The sequence below is a fragment of the Dendrobium catenatum genome, unplaced genomic scaffold (assembly GCF_001605985.2).
Source record: "Dendrobium catenatum unplaced genomic scaffold, ASM160598v2 fragScaff_scaffold_670, whole genome shotgun sequence".
NCBI classification, from domain to species: domain Eukaryota; kingdom Viridiplantae; phylum Streptophyta; class Magnoliopsida; order Asparagales; family Orchidaceae; genus Dendrobium; species Dendrobium catenatum.
The window spans coordinates 274,754-299,738 of NW_021319132.1; the positions used below are offsets into that span (position 1 = coordinate 274,754).

At 37.4% G+C, this 24,985-nt stretch overlaps 3 protein-coding genes across 3 annotated transcripts; 2 read left to right on the plus strand and 1 right to left on the minus strand.

Annotated features, from left to right (window-relative positions):
- Window positions 1-570: 570 nt before the first annotated feature.
- LOC110094792 (lactoylglutathione lyase) lies at window positions 571-9,941 on the plus strand. Its single transcript, XM_020820118.2, has 5 exons — window positions 571-726; window positions 849-1,020; window positions 7,381-7,464; window positions 7,548-7,751; window positions 9,561-9,941. The coding sequence occupies exons 1-5, from the start codon at window positions 685-687 to the stop codon at window positions 9,650-9,652; spliced, it is 594 nt and encodes a 197-aa protein (XP_020675777.1). The 5' UTR covers window positions 571-684; the 3' UTR covers window positions 9,653-9,941.
- A 4,692-nt stretch (window positions 9,942-14,633) lies between these two features.
- On the plus strand, window positions 14,634-17,139 carry LOC110094809 (putative pentatricopeptide repeat-containing protein At1g17630). Its single transcript, XM_020820136.2, has one exon. The coding sequence runs from the start codon at window positions 14,716-14,718 to the stop codon at window positions 16,756-16,758; it is 2,043 nt and encodes a 680-aa protein (XP_020675795.1). The 5' UTR covers window positions 14,634-14,715; the 3' UTR covers window positions 16,759-17,139.
- Window positions 17,140-18,747: 1,608 nt separating this feature from the next.
- On the minus strand, window positions 18,748-21,520 carry LOC110094799. Its single transcript, XM_020820126.1, has 3 exons — window positions 21,251-21,520; window positions 20,760-21,053; window positions 18,748-20,643 (listed from the first exon to the last, which is right to left on the minus strand). The coding sequence occupies exons 1-3, from the start codon at window positions 21,518-21,520 to the stop codon at window positions 18,748-18,750; spliced, it is 2,460 nt and encodes an 819-aa protein (XP_020675785.1).
- Window positions 21,521-24,985: the final 3,465 nt, after the last annotated feature.

A 24,985-nucleotide genomic window follows, 5' to 3' on the forward strand; every position in this document is an offset into this window, starting at 1 on the left:
CTTCCAGCTACGTTCGGCTAGCGCTGAGAACGCGCCACGTAGCATGCACAAAATCGCGGACCGACCTGGCGAATAGTGGGTATGTCGCACGTGCATTTTTTAAATCCATGACAACACGGTATTGCTAGGTATTGCTCGGTATTGCTAGGTATTTGTCGATTTTGCTCGGCAATAATGAGAAATACCATTATGTGAAGGCAAATACCGAGCAATACCGAGTAATACCGAGCAGTACCCAGTTTTTCTAGAAAAACTCGGTATTACTCGGTATTGCTCGGTATTGGTATTCACAGAGCGGTATTTCTCGTTATTGCCAAGCAATACCTAACAATACTGAGCAAATACCGAGTAATACCTAGCAATACACGAACATAGCATTCCCGGGTTCCGGTCTGGATCAAGTCATCAGGCCGCACGATAAAGAGTAAGGACACGTGGCGCCATCTCAGTGGTAACCGAAAGTAGATGTTCGTCCGGTCATGGGACCTAATAATTGTTCCATCTGAACGCGTAAAGGCATCTTATATAATTTTCAGTAAACGGCCTTTTTGAAATGCCCCTCAAAGTTGTTTCAAATTGCATGGAGGCCACTTCCATTGTATTTACTAGTTACAATCAATGGCGAACCCAATCCATTTATGCCAAAGGCGAAGAGGAGAATCTCTCTGATACCGCTCTCAGATAATGGCGATTCGTTGCTTCACCTTGCCGTTATCTCCTAATGCGGTATGTTTTCTTGCCTTCCCTTCCCCTCGCCCTGCTCTTTCTCAGCAAGATGAGTCCAATCACAGATATATGATTTCTAAACTATCGTCTCTGCTCCACCTTGTTCCTCTTTTCCGCTGCAGACCTACCAGAGGGTTCCTATTTCGAGAAGCAAAGTCTCTTTTCCGACCATCAACCATTGTTGGTTTGCCGGAGAAGGGATGAATCGTAAAGCGCAGTTGCTAAAAAAGGTCAAGGTGTCGGCGGAGCGTGAGCTACTGGTGGGGGAGGCTGATTCTGCTGCCAGCGCTGAGGGTTAGAGTTTTTGTTTTGATTTAAGTACAGCTTTCTATGTCCGCGGCTTACGATTTTATGTTAGAGTTTTGATTTGTTATTTATTTCATGCAAATCGTGAAAAAAAGCTAACTTGGAAATGTTTTGAGACAGAATAAAGAATTAATTTTCTTTATTAGAAATTAAGATTTCATTTGGTTGCTTTGTAAATCGAAAGCATCTTTAGAAAATAGTTATTTAATTTGTCACTCATTTTGAATTTGAAATTGAAAGCATCATATTTTAGGGATCTTTGGAGGTGCTTGTATTCTAGAACATTCATCTTCTTGTAAAGCGTGCTTTCTAACTTTAAGCAACCAAATGGGGAAAGAATGGGTTAATAGTTTTCTCATGATTAACTTGACAAGTTGGAAACTAATCAAATACACCCATAAGAATCGCATAATGAATCAAAGCTTGATGAATAAACCATTCACATTAATGTTAGGAAACAAGAGACCACATTAAATAAACAATCAAGATAGATTTCATATGGAATATGCTAATGAATGTTATGAAATTAGAGGGAACAACCTTATGATATTGATGAGGGAATAATTAGGAAATTTAATGTTTATGCATCCACCTTTGATGGGAGAATAAGTCAAAAAGCTTTTTCTAACTTTGTTTTGGTCATGGACAATTTCTTTGATTGACAAATAATATTTGGTGAGCATTAAGTAAGGTTTTGAAAACTAATAATTACTATGTAAGTAAAAATTTATTGGATAGGTTTTGGGAGATAGGGAAATATCAGTGTTAGAACTAATAACCACATGGGTTGAAATCAAACTACTAGTAAAAGAAAATTACTCACCGTAATCCTATCTTAATTGATTGCTTGATGTGTTTAACTCTCTAAAGCAAGGAACAAAATTGTAATTGATTACATGAATAAGTTTGAAAAATTGTTGCGGTATTCTAAAATTTGGGTGGATCCAAAAATGTTGCTTTTTAGGTTTAAGATTGACTTAAGACTTAAACTTAAAAAGAAATAACACCACATAATGTTAATTCGCTTAAGAATACTTTTCAGTTGGCTTTAGATTTCGCCCCACCACAAAATTTCCCTTACATAAAGAATTTCTTCATATGCTAGGAATTCCTCTTTCCTCCAAAGTAATCAAATTCCAACAACTTTGTTAAGTTTGTAATGTTACTTTCTACAATGAGGAAAAAAAAGGAAAACTAATAGCTATTTCATTAGTCTCCAAAATTTCTACCAAGCTTTGTTTTAGATGTCACCAAATAGGTCACTATGCGAGTGGCTGGCTAATTAGAAACTTCCACATTATAACAAGGTTGATTAACGGGAAAATGTAAATGAATTTGTCAAGGAAATAAGTGATCATGATGATGGTTTAGATGATAACTCTTTGAATGTCCTGTGATGCATTATTGCCACATTAAAGTCGAATGTGATAGGAAAAGAGCTTTGCTTTTCATACACACTTTAAAACATGATGAAGAATTCTGTAAATGCATCATCAGCAGTGGTAGCTGCATAAATGATGTTATGACCGTAGGCTTTGAGTGCATGATGTAAAAGTTGAACCATACTTGCACCTTTATAAAGTAGCTTTGGTATATAAAGTTGCTATTTTTTTAGCCTAAGGATGTTTGTTCCCCATTTAGCTTGTCACTTATGTAGATAATAATTAGCACGATGTCATACCTGTGGATGTTGCACATGTCATTCTAAGATGACATTGGTTATACAATTTATATGTGACTAATTTTAGGAAATTCATTACTTGTGCCTTTAAGGTCAATGCAAGAAGATCCCTTTGGAATGCACCAAGCCTAAAAGTCATTTCACATCAAAAGAATTTAGTGCACCTAATGAACTAAAGAATCCTTGAGCCAAAAAAGTTGAAAAGGAGACTAGACTGGAGTAAACTATTTGCTGGTAACTTATCAAATTGAATCTAGATGTGATTGAGAGCATATCAGCCTATGAATGATACAATTGGACCAGTCCAGCCAGCCCAACCTATGGGCCGGCTCCCTTAGGGGTGAGGTCCACCATCTAAAGTTATTTGCTTGAGGTTTGTTTAGTCCTGTGAGGTTAATTTTGTATTTTCTTTACGTAGAAGTTGTATTAGGGTTAGGTCATCTTTTTTGTGGCTAATTTTCTGAGTGCTCTTTGGTGTCTTGGGCTCTAGCTGCGTCTAGAGAGTTTTGGAGAGATTGATCATCCTCTCGAATAGAGGATCGTTCGTATCTCGATATTTCTTTTCATTTCCTTGCAATCTAGAATGTTTATCTTGTGTTTTTATTCATAAAAACTTAAAAATTTGCCTGGTTAATCCGCTGAAATTCTATTTTCAACGATTATTTAATGTTTCTCCTATTGTTTCCTATCAGAATATTTGTGAATTACTATTTGAAATTTAAGAACTACATCTTGAAGAACTTCCTCCTCACCACTAAGTATCTTTAATACGCTATTTGGTCCTTAGATCATTGTTTCCTAATGTATCTCGTTATATAATGAATTATACTAAATAGGTTGAACTAGAAAGAGAGGTAGATGAATTACTCATGAAATGATGAGTCCTTGTACAATGTTTTCTTTACTCCGATCTAACAAGGTCAATAATTGAAGAATATGTTGATAGACGAGCACTTAGTAAAAATAATATTAAGTTATAAGCTTTTCATCCAAGATTATATAATATGCTAAATATGGTTGGGGTTGTGATTTTCTCAATGATTGATCTAAGGAGTGATTATCGGTACTTTAAAAAAAAAAATGGTTTGCAGAGTAACTAATTGATGTAGGACTAAGATGCTTTAAAGGGATGTACTAATAATTTGCATGATTCCTTTAATAAAATAATTATGATTAAAGCTATTAGCAATCCAGAACGATAAAATAAAACAAGAAAGGGGTGCCTACGTTTAGGCTAAGCCATTTGCCAAATGCTTGATTTATCAAAATAACATAGAATATCAATAACATGCAAATCAAGTAGTGTTCAAACAAAAATCCCTACGCTAACAATGAGATTAGGAGCATAGAGACCAAACTCAAGTCCTACGAATACTAGGCGGCATAAATAGATAAACAAGATCTTCATGAATCAATCAAACCACAAGAGCAAGTTAGGCAATGGAAATACGAGAGAAGGTGGATTGGTAAATCTTTATCTCAGTTGGCTTACGATCCTCCACTGAACGGTGCCGAGTTGTTCTTTCGCGGCCTCGACGAGGGTATCCAGAATGCTCTCCATCTACATCGCAATGGTGTGGTCGATATTAGGTTTTACGTCGAAGGTGGAGTGCAGGATGTTAACAAATCCTTGCTCGTCGTAGGCGATGCCGAAATTAAGATCCGGATCAACCATTTATTGGCTTTAGAAGATTGAGATGTTGAAGACGGTCGTTGTTGCGGATCTATGGTTTATGATTTTGATGATAGCAAACATTCTTATTTCTCTACGATTGCCTTTTGTACTGACATTTCAGGTCCACACGATCAGACTGCAATTTGGAACCAGCTCAAGATTGGGTAGACTAGGTCTAAGTCAGGGGAAGGTGGAAGTGATTTTGTAAGGGCTTCTCCACCTAGCTGTGGGGGCTAAAGGATAGACACTTATTTTAGTGCAATACTTGGAGGGTGCCTCCAAGGAGTGGACGTAGGTCAAAGTTTGACCGAACCACTATAAATCCGGTGTATTCTTTCTTTATTACTTCCGCATTTAATTTCCGCACTTTGGTTTTCATTATGGTGATATTGGTTTGAGTTTTGTGTTTTGATTGAAAGATATTTTTTACCAATTCACCTCTCTTAATTAGCCTTGGGCCAGTTCATAGGGCCTAACATCCCTAACGAACTTTCAAGTGGTATCAGAGCGGGATTCATAAAATAAGTTTTTAAAAGCTTTTGAATTTCAATCTATGGCTAATTTTTCAAATCATAATATTGCGGAAGGATATTCAATCACCAGACCACCTTTGAAATTTGAAATTAAATTTTCCCAAATTAAGAATAATTATTCAAGGAAAGGATTTAAGGGGTGTTTTGAATTTTGGAGAGAGGAGGATCGGGCCGGCGGTTTGAAGGGCTTGAGGAGAAATTTCGGTGGGGGTGATGTTGGGGTTGAGGTTGGCCGGTGGCTTGGGTAGTGGAAGGGATTTATGTGGTAGTGGTGGTGGGGAGTTGAGTGGCCGGCGGCTTAGAATGAGGAAACACCTTGGCCGATGGCTAAGAGTTGGAAGAAGGAGGCGAATGAAAGGAAGATAAAGAACCACAAACCTGGCCGTCTCCAATGTTGGTGGGTGATCTGATTTCCCTCTCCTAGGGATTGCTCTCTCCAACACCCATACGATCTCACAAAGAAATCAAAGAGGAAGAAATATCATCATTCATTCATTAACATAAAAAGAGAACAATAAGGCTATATATAGCCTCGTACAAAGACTCAAGAAAATAAAAAGACGACAACGCCCACTGGGCTTACATACGACCTTCCTTAAGTAAGGGGTAAAATGGAAACACTAATAAAGCAAATACAACATGACATAATAATAAAGAAAATATAATAATACAACTCAGAAATACATCAAATCAATCATGGCCGTAGATCGACGGCCACGTCTCTGATAGACTAACCACGATCTGATGTCCCCATCACTAATATTTCAAGTTCTTTTATTCGAATCATGAATCATATTTTATGACTTTAAAATTTTTTTTCGTTATTGTATACTATAGGGGTGTAAACGAGTCGAGTTGAGCTCGAGTCAGGAGGTGTTCGAGCTCGACTCTCAACTCAGAAGCCCAGTTTGAACTAGAGCTCGAGCTCGACTCGCGACACTATATCGAGTTTATTAAGCCGCTCGCGAGCCACTCATTTTCGTTCGTCCCGCCTGCTTTTGATTTCACTGCTCGTTTTTCTTTTTTTTTTTTGAAAATCCACCCGTTTCAGAGGTGGAGCAGTGGAGAGCGGACACAAAAATCGAGCAAAGTATTGTCGGCGTGAGCTGAAATGCCTTCATCATTTATTAGAACAGGAAAAAGCTGTTTTTGTTGACAGCTTTTAGATTATTTATATATTTTTTGAAAAACAATTTATTATTTTATAACTCTAAAAAATGCTTGGCATTTATTGATATTGATATTTTAAAATATTTTTATTAAGCTGTTGGCATTTATTGATATTAATGATTAAAAAAAAATAAACAGTAGTTCGAACCGGCTCGCGAGCTCACGAGCCGAGCTTCATCAAGCTCGAACTCGAGTTCGTTTACTAAACGAGCTCGAACTCGAGCTCGAGCTCGACTCTTGAGCTCGAGAAGCTCGGCTCGCGAGCCCTTAAACGAGTCGAGCTCGAGCCGGCTCGGCTCACTTACACCCCTAGTATACTATGAAAACATTTTGATTTAAAACAAATTTAGAGTGTCATTTAGTATGTCCTAGGAAAGTCTTTAAAAAAGTGCAATATGAAAAACTGGATCCTAATTTAAAAATGTGTTGTTTTTATCCCAATCTATTATATTGTTGGAATTTATAGTATTTATTGAGATATTTTGATTTTTTATGTGATTTATTTATGTATCTCATCCTATGTTGCATTAGGAACCCCAATTAACTATCCTACGTCAACCATTGATGATGAAAATTGGACAATCTATCTTGTTCTACCTATAATTTTTTGAAGTACAATTTTAGATTTATTTTTTAGATAATGTTAAGCTTGAATGCAGAACCGAGAAGTATGAAAACTGAGAAGGGGTGATATAGGGAATGATAGAGGGGGAGGCCGGTTTGTTGAGCATTCCAGAGTTATGGGAGGATTTCATTGTCTAGTCAGTTAAACCAGACCTTGTTTTTGTGGTTGAAGCATAATGTGCATTTTCTTTGTCCATATTAAAGAGGTATTGAAGAAAGACAACACTAAGGGGTTGCATTTAAAATTTCAAAGTTCTATTCTCAATTTTGGGAATTCTTTTTATTTATTTATTTATTATTTTTTTTTAATTTCAAAGTTCTATTCTCAATTCTGGGAATTCTTTTATTAGAACAGAGATGCTAAGTTAACTGTAAGCATAACTTGTCACCCAGAACCTTGGTTTATATGCAAATTGTTGTTCATTGCCGTAAACTCTTTTTAACTTAACATTTATTCTAGCCAGCTTCCGACGGTGTATATACCATGCATTGCATTGAATAAAAGTGAAAATTCAAGAAATTGTATTATTAGATCTTGAGAGCTGTTTTTTCTTATGACTTGTGCAACTGTGCTGCAAATTAATTTATAATTTCTGTAAATCATGTAGTTGTATTTTGAATCTGATATCCTTTTTGAGGGATGAGCTTTTTTATATTTGATGCAGATGTCGGAATTATTAGCATTCATCATGTTGGGATTCTATGCGAGAACCTTGAAAAATCTCTTGATTTTTATCAAAGTCTTCTTGGTATGCACATATTTCTTATATAACAAATCATATGAGCTCATTCTTTTTCAGACAAATTAATTATAAGATTTTCTTTGTGACAGGACTTAAAATTAATGAAGCAAGGCCACATGATAAGCTTCCATATAGAGGAGCTTGGTTGTGGGTGGGTGATGAAATGATTCATTTGATGGAGCTTCCAAATCCTGATCCTTTGACAGGGCGCCCTGAACATGGTGGCCGGGATCGTCATTCATGTATTGCAATTAGAAATGTTTCCAAGCTCAAAGAAAGATTTGATAAAGCAGGTAGGTGTAAAAAATTTCTGTTGCAAAGTCACATTTATCACCTTAGCATTTTAGTTTATGATTCCTTAGATAAAAAGAACCTACTAGTTTTTTCTGTTTAGTGGTAAGACCGATTCACTACAATAACTAGCAGTGCTCAAAATGGTCTACTGACTGCAGAAAAAGACGTCATTCTGATGATACAATCAATGAAGTTAGGGCCTACGCTCTATAACTAGTCATCTTGATGGTTGGTAGAGGGTTTAAGTGAGTCAAGTTGGCTCGTGAGCTGGCTTGAGCTCGACTTGATAATGAGCTCGCAAGTTGAGCTTATCGAGCCACGAGTTTGAGCTTAAACCCGAGATCGTCTATGAAATGAGCTCGAGTTTTATCTTGATGAGATTCAGCTCGTGAGCTCATGAAATACCGCCATTTCAAATGCTGGCTCGCTAGCTCGCTTTCATTGCAATGAGTTTAGCAGGAGATTTGGCTGACGAGCTGAGCTCGAGTTGTTTACACCCCTAACAGGTGGTGTTAATTAGCTCAAAATGAAAGAAGTCCACAAATTATGAACTCCGTTATCTTCCTTGTTCCAAGGTAGATGCATTCGAGGATATTGCCTGCTAGCAAAATTTCTCCAATTACTCCATATTTTGTTGATTAGGGTATGTAAGTGAATGCCATAATTTATGGGTTTAAATATTTCTAAATAGTAGTCATGATTTAGAGATCAATCACGAAAATTTTGGACCATGGGATTGGTCATGTTGAACCAGACCAAACTTAGTCGGCCTTTCAGGAGGGGCTTCCAATCTCTCTCTCTCTCTCTCTCTCTCTCTCATCCTTGATTTGTGTCAGAGTTAATTTGTCTTGAACCTTGCTTAGCCATTGTAGAAGTCCACCAAGACCACGGGAGCTACAAATTGAATAAACCATCGGGTACTAATGGAATTATCAAGTCTCATTGTATTTCTTAGAGAAGGATTGAAGGGAAACTGATAATAGGCAGCACTAATTATGAAGACATGTCAACTTCACTATGCTCTCCTTCTCCTCTGCATCCTGACAAGCAGCGACTACAGCAGACCTCTCCACCATCAGATGATAACAAACTGATTCCTTATTAAAGGCTGGATATTCTTCCTGTTGCTTTACTAAACTTATACAAATATAAACATATGAGGTAGAATGGTAAGCTTCTACAGTAAGTTTTAAGCTCTCATTCGTATTTCTACGGCTAGCGTTTTGGGTATGTGTTAGAGCTGATGTACTTCAGCTTGTATATGGCTTTTATCAGAAAACAATACTGGACAATTTTTCTTTATTTTTCCTTCTATAATGGAACATGTTGCAGAGATGAGGATGCTTAGGTGGATGAGTGGCTTTACCCTTAGGGCTTAGGGATAGGATATGAAATGAACTTATAGATGAAAAGATTGGAGTAAAGATTGGAGTAGCTCCAGTGGAAGATAAGATTAGAGAGAGTCGTCTTAGATGGTTTGGTCACAGTAAACGGAGGCCTTCTGATGACCCGGTTAGAAAAGTTGAAGTTTTAGATTTGACTTATGTTAAAAAAGGGAGAGGTAGACATAAAAAGTATTGGTTAGAAAATATTAGAAATGATCTTTCTTTATTAAATTTAAATGAGTATTTCACTTTTAACAGAACACAATGGAGAAAAAGGATTCATGTAGCAACCCCACATAGTGGGACTAAGGCTTGATGTTGTTGTTGTTGTAATGGAACTTGTAAATCAAGATTTTTTTTCAGTTTCAGTTCTCAATTATTAACAATTCGGATTACTGATGGAGTTTATCTTTTGTTATATAGGAATCAAATACACTCTTAGTAGGTCCGGAAGGCCCGCTATTTTTACTCGTGATCCTGATGGAAATGCTTTGGAATTCACTCAAATAGACTGAGAAAAACACACTCATTGTTATTATAGAAACTTACAAGATGAAGGAACCAGCCAACAAGCCATGTAAGGTAAGGTACTCTTATAAAACTAGCAGTTGATATTTGTATAGTTTATTATAGAATCACCAAAACTTATATTTCTAAGTCTCTGCTGTAGTAATCTATTGCCACTGTGCAATGTGAGTTCTTAAAAATGGTGTTGATAATATGTATGAGAGTGATATAATATTCATAGCAAACATTCTACTATGTATAATTGTGATATAATAAAATTTTGATTTTCATAGAAAATTAAATAGTAACAAATTTACTCTTTTCTAATTTGCATACTAAAAGTAATTTGTTTGATAATGAACAATTCTTCTTTTACAAATCATCAGATTCTTATTACAAATAATTACATATTTAGATTCTTGTGTTTGTTTTCTAAAGCATTATATTTTCTTCTTAATTTTTATTTTCTTTCTTTTTTGGTTCATTAATAAGTTAAGGACAAGCACATTTTAACATGCATTGGCTTCTTGCAATGTTAGCATATGTTTCCTTCATCTACATTATTAATCTTAGCATGGAATTTATAATCTCTATATTTGCCTATATTTGTTGTTTCTTCCTAAGTTTCCAAGCATTCTTAAAAACATGACCACATTATCATTAAGACTTCATTTGGGATGACTTTCTTACTACTTTTTCGTATAAAATTTTTTATTTTTTAAGTAGAAAATTGCTTTAAGAAGCACTAAGAAAGCTGTGCCAAATGAAGCCTGAAGCGCTAAACTCCATAGAATCATCGACCTATAGAGCAAGTCTTTCTTTTTCTTTTTTCCCCTCTTTTTTGTGCTATAATTTATGCTTTAACGAAAGACATGTTCCATGTGCTATCTATGATACTAAAAGGTAACTAAGTAGGTAAATTGATAAATCTTTAACCTCACTGATAACAATTACATGAGCATCACTTTAGGATCTTACAAACCAATTTTTTATTTTGGTTCTTCTAAAAGAACGCGATCTATAGGTGATCTTCGTATATCGATATCAAAAACATATTTAGGTTTCGTTTGTAATAGCTTTCTTATTGCTTTCTAAAGCAGTTTTCTAATATTTTTCTAGTTCAAAACATTTTTTGTTAAAAAAAATTACTTTAGAAAGTAATAAGAGAGATGTCCCAAATAAAATCTTATTATGCAACATATGAAATATATCATGCTCATGAATCGCATGTTTATGTGAACATACTTCACCTCACTAGTACAATTATAAGCAATGATATGAGTATTCCAAATTTTTATTAGTGTTAAGCATTGAAATTATCATATAATCATCATAAAATTAAGCATAGTATTAAATATTACAAGCTATTGCTTGTGGGTGAATCCTAAAACTTCTTCACATTTAAAGCATAGCTCTTGTAAATCCAAAAACTTCTTCACATTGCTTGTGGGTGAAGAAATTCTCACAACATAAGCACATGTTTGAAGAAATGAAAAACTTGGGTTACAAAAATTTAAGCTAACTCACAAAGATTTTATTTGGATAGCTTTTTACTGTTTTATGAAGTAATTTTTTAGTATAGAAGTTTTTTGAATTAAAATTTTTTGTACTCAAAGCTACTTCATGTAGACATCCTCTTGGAGTTCTCCATGTAGGAAGACATTTGAGATGTCAAATTGTAGAACATGCCAATGTCTTGGTAAGGCTATGGTATGTAGGATCCGAATTATGGGATCTTGGCCACAGGATTAAAATTTTCCTTGTAATTGATGTTATACTCATAGGTGAATCCTTTAGAAATTAAGCGTGCTTTGTATTGGTCAATCTGTCCATTAGGATTGAGCTTTGTTGTGTAAGTCAAGGTGAGCAAAGAGGTGGGGGATTGTGAGGATTTTGTTGGTTGGAAGATGAGATTGGTGGTTGTAGAGTATGAGAGAGGTATGGAAAGGTCTGTTTGTGAAACAATATATATATATATTGAGTTTGTTGGTTGCAGCAATGATTGCCTTTGTGGGAGATGGAGTAGCCTAGGAAGATACATTCTTGAGAGCGTGGGTTGAGTTTGTTGGAAGTTAAAGGCTTGAGCCATGGGAAACATAAGCAACCGAATGTTTTGAGGTGAGTATATGTAGGGGGATGACCATGTAGGAGTTGAAAGGGAATTTAAAGGTTAGATGCTTTGGTAGGTAGGCAGTTTATGAGGTAGTTTAAGGTCAGAAGAGCCTCATCCCGTTAAGTGCATAGGGAGATTTATAGCATGTTGTAGTGTGCGGGTAGTGTCTAGTAAATGACGATGCTTTCGTTCGGCCACTCCATTTTGTTCATGAGTATAAGGATAGCTGAATTGGTTGGTTATGCCTTGAGTGAAAAAGAATTACCTGAAGTGATGACTGGTAAATTCACTCTCTCTATCCGAGCGGAAAGTTTTAATTTGTGTGTTGAACTGATGTTTAACAATGGTAGTGAATTCTTTTAATTTGGAAGGTTTTAATAATTTATTTATTTATACACAATAAAAATAATTTTATATATTTATTAATGATAAATATAATAATTTTATATATTTATTAATGATAATTTAATCTCATATATTCATTAAAATAATTTTATATAACTTATAATTGGAGAATTATTCTCTAAAATTCATTTCAAATAAAAATTCTTTTAAAGAGAAATGACCTCTTATATTTGCTGTTATTCAATGGACTCTTAAGTTATGCAAAATTATTTTAAAAAAAAAAAAAATTGAATTTGAACCTAGTTTTAACTATGTTAAAACTGCCCTTTCTCCTTACATGATTGGAGAGCGATGGCATTTTAATAACGAGAGCTCATCGGGAGTAAGAATTGAAAGAACCAGCAACATGTAATGAGAAGAAGAGTATGTGTTATAATCTGAGAGTTCGGCATCGTGCTTTGATGATTACAAATATTATTGGATGATTATTTAGTTTTTTATGTTTTATATATATTATATATTTTTCTGTGTGCATCACTAACATTTTATGTTTAACATACACAAAGCATAGTTAGAGAATCAGAGTTCAAGAAAGAGATGTATATATGTTAGACTTATTTGAAAGATTATGTAATTTTATTTTTCTTGAGTCAATGTATGTAAAAAGGCATATGTTAGTTTAGCAACAATGCACATACATAATGAGGAATGAAAAATTAATTTTTTTAATTTTTTTGTTAATCGTATTGTATGATCAGTTTAAACATAAATTAATTAAAATGTTTAATTTGAACATGAAAAATAAAATTGAATTATAATTAATCGTAATGTACGAACAAGCATCATATAGGACAATCAACTATTATCAGAAACTCCACCTGTCAAATCCAACTTACTTAAAATAGATAAATTTGAAATTTGAAAGTTGAATTGTTTGTAATGTTTAAACCTATTCGTATTGAATGATCTTTAATGATATTACCTAATTTAAGTCTAGGAACTAAGGAATTAAATCAAATGTGCAATGATGGCAGATCGTACCAGACGATCATGTATCGTATTGTATAAATCACCTGACGACTCATTGGATGAACTGTGGTTTGTCCTGTATGATCCAATATTTGATTTGTACAATCATATTATACGATTTATAATCATACAGGACGATCTATGATGGTGCTGAACTAATAGTATTGTACGATTATAAAATCTTATTGTACGAATATAGTAAGTAGAATTTAAAATTTAGGGTTTTAGAAGCTCACTATTTAAACTCTTTTTAATTCTTTTTGAAGAGTGGCAGCCTTGGGTCTTCTGTTGGTGGTTTTTAAAAGTTTGTTTCTTCTTGAGAGAGCTTGAACAAAGGGCTTTGAGCAAAGAAGAGACAGGGTGAGCTTGTGAGAGAGGAAGAAGAGTCTTGAGGATTTTAAGAGAGTGTGAGAGGAGTTTTTCACATGGTTGCTTCAACCAATATGCACCAGAAGTCTTCTTATTGTGTCATTGTTTGTCTTGAGGAAAGCTTTTGGAAGTAAGACTCAGTGGACAAAGACCATTGGCTACTTTGTCGCATCGAAGAGGTGAAATGATTTCGGCTCTCCACCGCACCAAGGAGGTGAAAAAGATGTCCTCTCCACCACATCGAGGAAGTGAAAAGTATTTCGGCTCTCCACCGCACTGAGGAGTTGAAAGGAATTTCAACTACTCCATCACATCGAGAAGGTGAAAGGGATTTTGGCTACTATGCCACATCAGGTTGTTGAAAGTGATTTTGTAAGGGTTTCTCTACCTAGTCGAGGGGGTTGAAGGTGAGTCACTATTATTTAGTGCAATACCCGAAGAGAGAGATTTCAGGGAGTGGATGTAGATCAAGTTGATCAAACCCCTATAAAATCCTATTTGCATTCTTTTATTTTCTGCTTACTTTCTGCAATTTTTACTTTCCTACATCTCTTATTTTCTACAATCTAGTTTGTGTTTGACTATCATTGTGATATAAAGATAATTGTGATTGATTGAAGCTAATTTTTTTTCAAAAAAGATTAAAAAATCAGAAAAAAATAAAACGGGCAAACATTTTATTATTTGTCTTTTCTATATGACTAAGGCATCGTTGGACCCATACGTGTGAAAAGAAGTTCAAACAATGGTTTGAAACATATTTATATTTCTTTTGGTACAACTTTCTTGTGAACAAAAAAAAATTTTGTATTAAAAAAATTACTTTATAAAATAATAAAAAAGCTATCATAAACACCTTCTTAATCAAACCAATTTCATTCTTGATGTACTTCAATAAGCAACATGAATATAAGAGAAGGTAGATATTTTATTTTAATTAAATGTACTAAGAAAATTTTTTATTTTTCTTAATCATCAAGATTATGATTATTTTAATAATATTCAAATTAGTTATTTTTGATTATTTCAATTTTAATTATTAGTTCTAATTAAATTACTCAATTTGAAAGATAATTTTAAATTAAATATCTCTTATCTTAGGTAGTTTAATATTGAACAAAAAATAATCAGAAAGAATCAAAACATCTCTAGCAGTTTATTTGTAGAAGATGATAGGAATTGCAGGTTTCTACCTTTCATTAAAATGCACGCTTCATGTTCCTCGCTTCCTCCTCTTTGGACCTCCTCCTCCATCGATGCGCCACCCCTCGCCAAGCTCAGCAAATCCATGCCCTTATCCTCCTCACCGGCCATCACAACCACTCTCCCTTCCTCTCCGCCCGCCTCATCTCCCTCTACTCGCACCTCAACCTCCTCCCGGCCGCCATCTCCCTCTTCCTCTCCGCCCCCTCCCCCTCTTCCTCTATCTTGTGCAACTCCATCCTCCGTTCCCTTCTCTGCCATTCACAACCTTTCCAAGCCATTTGCCTCTACCGCCGCGCTCGCTCTCTCAACGCCATTCCCGATGGCTTCACCTTCCCCCTCGCTATCCGTGCCTGCACTTCTCTTACCGATTCTTCCCTCTGCGTCGCCGTCCACGCCCAGGCCGTCACCATGGGCTTCGGTAACCACCTACATGTTGCCAACGAGCTGGTCTTGTTGTACGGTCATCGGGGGCAAATGGACCTTGCACGCAAGGTGTTTGATGGAATGCGTGTGAGAACAGTGGTCACTTGGAACATTCTTGTTTCGGGATACTCACAAAACCGCGAGTGGGATAATGCGCGCAAGGTGTTCGACGTTATGCGAAGATCAGGACCGACGCCCAATTCGGTTACTTGGACGTCTCTGTTATCGGCCTATGCCCAGTGCCAATGCTATAATGAGGTGGCTGATGTTTTTGATGAGATGAGGGAGTGTGGTTGTGAGGCTACTGCTGAGGCGGTGGCTGTGGCTTTATCTGTTTGTCCTTATGTAGGTAGCAATGGTGGCCGTGATGGGTTGGAGAAAGGGAAGGAGATTCATGGCTTTGTTGAAAGGAGCGGCTTTGAAGGGTTTTCTTTTGTGAGGAACTCACTTGTATGCATGTATGGGAAGCTTGGGAACAGTGGTGACGCAGAGAAATTGTTCTCTGAGATGGAAATGAGGGATTTGGTGAGTTGGAATGCGCTGATCTCAAGCTATGCTGCTTCTGGTTGCTGTGACGAAGCATATGAGGTGTTTTGCAGGCTGCAGGAAGCTGGAGAGCCTAAACCAAGTGTAGTGAGCTGGAGTGCGGTGATAGGAGGTTTTGCATCCTGTGGAGCGGTGGAGAAATCTGTGGAACTTTTCCGGCTTATGCAGAGAGCTGGTGTTAAGTATAATGCAGTAACTCTGGCCACTGTTTTATCTGCATGTGCTGAGCTATCGTCATTTGGCTCAGGTAGAGAGATACATGCTCACACCATACGAAATTTGATGGATGGTAACATATTGATACAGAACGGGCTGCTCAACTTGTACACAAAGAGTGGTGGTCTCAACTATGGATGTTTGGTTTTTGACAGAATAAAAGGTAAAGATTTGATCACTTGGAACTCCATGATCAATGGCCATGGGTTGCATGGATCATGCGACAAAGCTCTCAGCACATTCAGAAGCATGGTTGCATGTGGGTTGGAGCCTGATGGGATCACATTTGTTGCAGTTCTCTCAGCTTGTAGCCATGCAGGGCGAGTCACTGAGGGGCGAAAAGTGTTTGATTTAATGGTTCATCAGCATGGAATTTCACCTGGTTTGGAGCATTATTCATGCATGGTGGACCTTCTTGGGCGAGCTGGGCTGATAAGAGAAGCGAGTGAGCTTGTAGAGAATATGCCTATGAGACCCAATGCTTGTGTTTGGGGAGCTCTGTTGAGCTCCTGCAGGATACATGGGAATGCAGCCATGGCGGAGGATACAGCTTCAAGGATTTTGGGGCTTGAGGAGGAGACTTCGGGGATCCGCATGTTGATCTCTAATATATATGCTGCAACTGGGAGATGGGAGGACTCAGCGAGGGTGAGGGTGATGACAAGGGAGAAAGGGATCAGGAAGAACCCTGGCCAGAGTTGGATTGAGGTGAATAAGACTGTTCTTGTGTTTTCAGCTGGTGGTTCATTGCCTCCTGGTGCAGAGGGAGCTTATGATGTATTGGAAGATTTAAATATGCAGATGGAGACTGAGAACCAAGTGGCAAGTGACTGGTTTTTGTTGGATTGGGCAGATGAAGAAGCATAATGGTATGAAGATTTTGTATTCTTTTAAATCTACAGAGATAAGATTGCCGTTTGAAGAGAATTTTAGAAGTATCTCAAGACTTCATCTCTTTCATAGGAAGCAATTTCTAAGCTTGAGGGAGATGATAGTTTATTGAGGTCAGAGGGAGATTTTATGAGCATAATTCCCTTTTAATCCTGACAACAGCTTATCTTATAAGAAGTTAAGGGTATCGTTAACGAAGACGCCGGAGGGTAGCACCGGAAGAACAAAAAACTCAATGGAACAGTAGAAAACTGTAGAAAGTTTTAATGATCTTCTATCTCTCTTCTCTTCAACTACAGCTATATGCTCTTAGCAGCTTAAGATTACTAAATAAAGTTAAACAGGGAATTAAGATAAGCTAATTATAAAATAACTGGTATTGCTAAAATTAACAAAAAGCTGGGAATCAGAATTCCGTTAGCAGCAGGCATAGTGGAGCAATCGTCCGCCGTGGAGGAGGGTACAGGGATGGCCACATCAGTTCTCCCCCGACTCCGAGAAGCTCGACTCCGACGAGACTTCAGAAATGTGCAAGTTGTCCGGTGGATGGTAAGTGTAGATATCCGCTACGTTGAAGGTGGAGGCTGTGTGAATGTCGGGAGGAAGATCAATGATGTAGGCATTATCATTGACTTTGTGTAAGATCGGGAAAGGTCCGATCTTTCTTGGGCTGAGTTTTGAATACGTCCCCTGCGGAAATCTTTCTCGGCGCATTCGCAACATCACAAGCTCACCTTTACTAAACACTTTATGGCGTCTGTGTTTGTCGGCATCCTCTTTATATCTCTCGGATGAGTGTTGCAGGTTGTCTTTCACCTTCTGCAACGTTTCCATAGCTTCAATAGCAGTTTTTCCGGCTGCGGATGGTAGGTCTTTGGGTAGTATGTCCATGTCGACCAATTGGTTTGGCGATTTAGTGTACACCACGTCAAATGGGCTATATCCTGTAGACCTGTTAAGCATTGCATTATAGGCAAATTCGGCTTGGCTCAGCATCTCCTCCCACCTTTTCAGATTGTCCTTGACAAGGCATCGAAGCATATTACCTAATGTTCGATTGACCACTTCCATTTGGCCGTCAGTTTGCGGGTGGTAGGCTGAACTAAGTTTCAATTCTGTATTGAGCCTCTTCCATAATTCTCGCCAAAAGTGGCTGACGAACTTGACATCACGGTCTGAAGTGATGCTACGAGGCAGTCTGTGCAGTCTTACAATCTCCCTGAAGAAGAGGTTGGCAATGCGGACGGCATCAAACGTCTTCTTACAGGATATGAAATGGGCCATTTTGGAGAAGCGGTCGACGACGACTATGATTGAATCCGACCCCCGTTTCGTCCGAGGCAAACCCAAGACGAAGTCAATTGTGATGTCTTCCCAAATCGAATCCGGTATGGGCAAGGGCATGTATAGCCCTGTGTTTTGAGCCGTTCCCTTGTACACTTGGCAGGTATAACATTTTTCAATAAACCTGGTGACGTACCTCTGGAGGTGCGGCCAATAGAACCTCACCTGAATTAATTCCAGTGTTTTATCCCGCCTCAAATGAGCAGCTAAGCAGCCACCATGGAGCTCCTGAATGATCTGTGGACGCCACGAAGAATCGAGAATGCAGAGGGCGTTCCCCTTGAACAAGAAGCCCTGATGCACAGAGTAGTCCTGCTGGGGAAGACCAGCTACACATGCTTCCCATATTCGGGAGAAGTCTTTGTCGCCCGCATACAGTTCACTCAATTGTTGCAGTCCTTTTAATTCAGTTTGGAGGTGTGTCAATAGTGCCGAACGACGACTCAACGCGTCAGCCACCCTGTTGACCTTGCCGGCCTTGTGCTTGATAACGAAACTAAATCGCTGGAAGAACAAGATCCTCCTCGCGTGCATTCTACTGATATTCTTCTGGCTATTGATGAATTGTAATGCTTGATTATTGCTGCAAAGAACGAAATCCTTGTGTAAGAGGTAGTGCTCTCATTGCTTGAGTGCTCTGACGACAGCATAGAGTTCTTGCTCATATGCGGACCACCGTTGCCGGGCGGCACTCAATTTCTCGCTGAAGTACTCCACATGTTTTCCTTCTTGCGAGAGTACAGCTCCGATGCCTATAGCAGACGCATCAGTGTCAACTTGAAAGGCTTTTTCAAAGTCCGGGAAGGCCAGGACTGGAGCGGAGCTGAGCGCGATCTTGATCCGTTCAAAACTTCTCTGTTGTGCGGCGGTCCAATTGAAGGAGGTGGATTTCATGCAGTTGGTGTTCAGAGACATAATATTGCTGAATCCCCTAATAAATCGGCGGTAATACTTTGCCAGGCCGTGGAAGCTTCGCACTTCAGCTAGTGACTTAGGAATTGGCCACTCCATGATTGCGGCGATCTTCTGCGGAGCCGTTTGAATGCCAGTCGGGGTCAGGACAAACCCCAGGAAATGCACTTGCTTCATGGCGAATTGGCATTTAGCCAGATTGAGAAAAAGCTGATTGTCCCGCAGAGTCTCCAGTATCAGCTTTAAATGTGCTAGATGATCTGAAAGGGAAGCGCTAAACACCAATATGTCATCAAAATAGACAATACAAAATTTGTCTAAATAAGGCTTAAGGACTTCATGCATTAATCTCATGAAGGTTGAGGGCGCGTTACACAGCCCAAAGGGCATGACCTTCCATTCGAACAGCCCTTCAATGGTTTTGAATGCCGTCTTCCATTCGTCGCCTGGACGAATGCGTATCTGGTGGTAGCCACTCCTCAAATCCAGCTTGGAAAACAACTCGAACCCGTGCAACCTGTCAAGGAGATCATTGATCCTTGGAATGGGGAATCGGTACTTCACGGTGATGCGGTTGATGGCGCTACTGTCGATACACATCCGCCATTGTCCGTCCTTCTTCGGCACAATCAGGGCAGGAACAGCACATGGACTCAGGCTCAGTTGGATGAATTGTTTCTGCAAAAGATCTTGCACTATCTCCTGCAAAATGGAATGCTCACGTGGGCTCATATGGTAGTGAGGTAAGTTAGGAAGGGTGGCACCTGGAATGAATTCGATTTGATGCTGAAGGTTGCGTATGGGTGGTAGTGACGAAGGTAAGTCCGCGGCCATGATATCAGCAAACATGTCAATGAGTTTGCAAACTTCAAGTTGGATTGGCTGCGGGTTATGCGTCACCGAGTCTACCGCCATAAGTGCGAGTGCTGGATAGTCCTCGTCCTTCATCTGTAAGAGAGCATGCCCCGAAACTAGCTGAACGGTAGTCAGGTTGTTGGACTTAGGCTTCTGAGAATTCTGCGTTGCCGGAGTCAGTTTGAGCTTCTTCCCTTTCCAGTCTATAGTATACGTGTTAGCCCGGTCGTCATGAACGTCCCCATTGTCGAATTGCCACAGCCTCCCCAAGATGAGATGGCAAAGATCCATGTCAAGGACATCGCAATTCACTTGACAAATGTACCTGTTGCCAATGCTAAATGTAATCTTGCAACACTCGGAGACAAGGAATTCCACTCCCTTTTTAAGCCATCCGATCTTATACGGGTTACTGCTCTTCACCGTCTTCAGCTGTAGAGCTTGGATGGCGGCACGGGAGATGATATTCTCAGTACAACCGCTATTGATAACCAGGTCGCAAACCTTTCCATTAATTGTACATTTAGTGCGAAACAGACTATGTCGCTGAGTCTCGACAGGTTGGATAGGGGCTAGTAGTACCTTCTCCATAACACAAAGGATTGGGTTCCCCTCATCAGCCAGCAATTCCTCCGCTTGTTCTTCAACTTCTTCCAACGGAGTGGACGGGTCCCAATCCTCGCAGCTTCCAACATTTGAACTTGATGGCGCAATGGGCACTCGTTGGACTTGCGACCAGTTTGTAGACACCTGAAACATTTGATTGTAGACGGCTTGGCATATGGGTTTTCACCCCTGGGAGGTGGTTTGGCCTTAACAGGTCATTTACCTTCATTCGGCTGTGTGCTGGCCGTTGCCACCGCTACAGGTGAATTTTTAAAATTTGAGGCATTGCCCTTCCAGGTCCCGTAACTACCTTCTTGAGCTGCACGTTTTGGAACATACGATCTGTTCGTCCTCTGCGCTTGCGCTTCTACCTTCAAGGCAAAGTTGACCGCCTGAGAAACCGACCAGACCGAATTTAGCTCCAATTTGTCCTGGAGCGAATCCTTCAATCCCCCGATGTAGCGCGACACCAACTGATTATCGGATTCGGACAGGTTATTTCGAGCACACAACCTGTAAAATTCCTCTGTATATTCGCTAACAGTGCGATGCCCCTGCTTGCAGTTCTGGTATTGAAGATAAAGCACATGTTCGAAGTCGGTAGGGAGAAAATGTCGTCGCATTAGCTGCTTCATGCGTGCCCAACTGCGTATTGTGCCCTTACCTTCTCGCTGTCTACTTTGAAGCAACTGCATCCACCACGCATTCGCACCGCCCTTCAGACGACATGCTACGTATTTGACTTGCTTACCGGGCTGATCTCCATGTACCCAAAAAAGTTCTCCACAGATCCTTCCCACTCTAGGTAGTCTTCAATGTGAAGTCTGCCATCAAAGAAGGGAATGTCGATTTTATGGCGAGGGAGCTCACCTTCCTGTTTGGGTGGTCTATGTCTTCTACGATAGTCGGGCGGATGTGTCCTAATCTCCTCGTCAGTTTCGAAGAGCTCCATAACGGGAGACTCACTTCCTTCCGATTCAGCACTGTCATTAGTTCCGACCAGGGTCTTCTCTCGGTGCATATTCGTCTTGCTTGCACGGGCGGATCCGGTATGGTTGCCGGAGCTCCTGGGCGAATATTTGGACGAGCCACCGTCCTGATCTGCCTCATTTCTTCCCTCATCTCATCGGCGAATCTCGCAAAGGCATTGACCAATTCATCCAATTGCTAACTTTTATTTTATCCAGTGAACGTACGCTCCTCTATGTTCAGTTTAGGAAGTACCTTGAAAAAGTCAGGTCATAATAGAACTTTTATTTTATCCAGTGAACGTACGCTCCTCTACGTTCGGTTTAGTCAAAAAAGCGCCTGTACGTACAACTCGGTACTCGGTACTCGGTACTCGGTACAGGCGCTTTTTTTGCCTAAACCGAACGTAGAGGAGCGTACGTTCACTGGATAAAATAAAAGTTCGTCTTGTTGAAGCCATAAGTGTTCTCATTTGAAGATATTTTCATGCAGTATCCAAATCTGGTAGTTCTATTTATATAGAAAGCAAAGTTATGTGCATGATTGAAAGTTCTGATATCTATAAAATTAAGAGCATATGATAGTATGATAGTTTGGTTGGGTGGAGTCAATTATGTACCAAATTTAAGAAGGAATCTAGTATCCTTAAGTGCTCTTAATAGTACATTATATAAGCTTTTTTGGTTATCTTAATATGCTTATTGTTTGTAATGATGGTTTGGTTGTTGTGAAGATAAATAGCGTTGGTATATGTATTTTAGGGTGCAACATCAATTGGTGATGTATTACATTCAACAATTTGATGAAGCATCATGATTTGGAGAAGCAAATTAGAGTTAGCTTTTATGATGCTAGAAAGATTCTAGAAGCAAAGAGGCACAAGTTGAAGGGGGACCTTCTATTGATGATTAGAAGAATCAGGTTTCGTTTGGGACGGCTTTCTTTCTGCTTCTTAAAGCAGCTTCTTAGTACAAAAATTTTAATTTTTTTACTAGGAAGATGCTTTAAGAAGCAATAAGAAAGCCGCCCCAAACAAGGCTTTGTTTGGGATGAATTTCTTACTGCTTCATAAAACAGCTTTTGCGTACAAAAATTAAAAAAATTATATTAAAAAGTTGTTTTAAGAAGCAGAAAGAAAGCCGTCCCAAACGAAGCCTTAGTCTTACGTTCCACTTTTTGTCCTAGTATCATGTCATGCCATGATGGTTGTTTAATGGAAAAATTCAATCCTTAACCTAATTGTCTCAATCACAATATACAAAATAGCAACGCTGACTAAAAAATCTAAAATAATTTAAATAAGATAAAAGATAATCCAAATTTTATTTCTAAAAGAATCATATACAAATAATACAGTCCGAATTCATTTTATATTTCAAAATATAATAATTGGATTACGAAATATCTTAATACAAAGCTTTTAACGGTCATGCCCTTATTAAGCTTTACTTCGTTGAACCCTTTTCCTTTCCTAAAATTTCATATATAATAGAGTGAGCTTCTTTTCCCAATTCCTATTGTAGATGTTAATACCTATATTTTCAATGCATAAATAAAAATTTAAACTTTCGTTACAAATTAATAGAAAATAAATTTACTTGTAGAAAACATAAACAAAAAGATTATTTATGCCAAAATTATTAGAAGGGTAATATAAAATGTTTTAAACTTGATATTTATGCTTGTACATTATAAATATTATAAATAGTGATATGTAGTACTTTCACTAACACTTTCACGAGAAATTATTGTGTGCGCAATCCGAACGCAGAGTAGTAAAGTTCGGATGCTGCGTATTTACTGCTTATTTTACTGCATATTTTTTTATACATAATTTTTTCTACATATTTTTTGCGTATTTATTTGTATTTAGTAAGCATTATTTATTTGCTGCTTATTTGCCACGAAAAAATTATGTATAAAAAAATACGCAGTATAATAAGCAGTAAATACGCAACATCGGAACCTTACTCTGCGTTCGGATTGCTTACACAATAATTTCTTCACTTTCACAGGGATATTTGAGTAGACTGGATAACAGAACATATATTTTCATTTATACTTCTACAATTTTATGGTATTGAACATGAACATGAATACATATGTACAATACTTCATAAGATGATGCATGTATAATTTGCCTACAAATTAAATATTCGCCATTTGAGAAGTCATCTATAAGGAATCTTTAAAATATCATTTTAGGACTTTTAAAAATATAAAATATTTAAAAATTTGTATAGATAAAAACTAATTGGTGAAATATTGATTTTTATATTTAAAATGAACAGAATAAAACATTTTACAGAATACCAAAAAATACAAGTTGAATTAAAGATTTGTAATTCTCATTTAAAATACATTTTAACTAATAACTTCTAGTAAAAATAATGATTTGAAATTAGAAATAATGAATTGTTAGCTAACATCGATCAAAAGAAATCTCCTAACTAGCTTAAATAAAGAATTTCTAAATTACCTCATTTTTTAATAAATAAATAAATAAATTATCATATTAAATATGTAAATAAACAAATTAATTTATATTTTAAATATTTAAATTAAAATTAGCATAAAATTTATTTTATATTTTTTTGCCCCAAACCATTTATATTAAATATGAAATATAAATTAGTCATAATTTATATTAAATATATGATTATATGTAAATTAAATTTAGATTTAAATCAAAGTAAAAAAAATTAAAAAATATTTAAATTTAAATTTATCATATTATTATGAGTGTAAATTGATATAATTATGAGATTTGGGTTTTTTTGCTCTTATGTGAGATTTAATTTTTTTTAATTAATTTTGTAAGTTTTATGGTCATAGTTTTTTCTTTTATTTAATTTTTTGTCTCATATTTGGAATGATAACATCATTATTATATTAATTTCATTAAATATTAATAATATTATTATTTTTTACGTCATCCGGTTCGACCCTAGTTTGACTGGTCAAACTTGCTGAACCATGAACTTTTCCTTCTTCTGCTTCAATATCTGGTCCAATTTTCACAACATTGCAGAATAGTATACGAAACAATTGTCCCATCTCTGCCTTCTTCTCTACCAAGTGGCTTCTCGTTAAGACTTGTTCTTTTATTGAATATTAACTATAGAGATATGTTTGCTTCTCAATTGCTTCTTCATATTATAAGCAAGAATAAGATCAAGTTACCCTTATAGGTAAGGTTAGGAAAGTTATTTAAGATCATCTACAATTCCAAACGAAGCCTTAGTTCAATGGTGGTGAACCATTTTACCACAAATTATAATCCTAAGTAAAAGTTTAGTTTAGATAAATATGATAGATCACAAGTGACCTGAAAATATGTTTAACAAGACTTGAAAAGAATATGAATAAGATCTCTTTAGAACTCAATAGAAATTAATGAAAAATTTGGATTTCGTAAAGCTAGTTCTAAATAGTAGAGATTAAGCTAATGATGATGATTATGATGATGGAAAAGATTGCTTTTGCTTCAGAAGGATATGGAGGGCATGCATTATGA

Coding starts and splice junctions, on each gene's coding strand:
- LOC110094799 (XM_020820126.1), bottom strand. CDS start 21,520: ATGCACCGAGAGAAGACCCTGGTCGGAACTAATGACAGTGCTGAATCG. Junction 21,054..21,250: donor GGTACATGGAGATCAGCCCG/GTAAGCAAGTCA, acceptor AACTGCAAGCAG/GGGCATCGCACTGTTAGCGA. Junction 20,644..20,759: donor CAAATTTTAAAAATTCACCT/GTAGCGGTGGCA, acceptor CAAATGTTTCAG/GTGTCTACAAACTGGTCGCA.
- LOC110094792 (XM_020820118.2), top strand. CDS start 685: ATGGCGATTCGTTGCTTCACCTTGCCGTTATCTCCTAATGCG. Junction 7,465..7,547: donor TTTTTATCAAAGTCTTCTTG/GTATGCACATAT, acceptor TCTTTGTGACAG/GACTTAAAATTAATGAAGCA. Junction 7,752..9,560: donor AGAAAGATTTGATAAAGCAG/GTAGGTGTAAAA, acceptor TTTGTTATATAG/GAATCAAATACACTCTTAGT.
- LOC110094809 (XM_020820136.2), top strand. CDS start 14,716: ATGTTCCTCGCTTCCTCCTCTTTGGACCTCCTCCTCCATCGATGCGCC.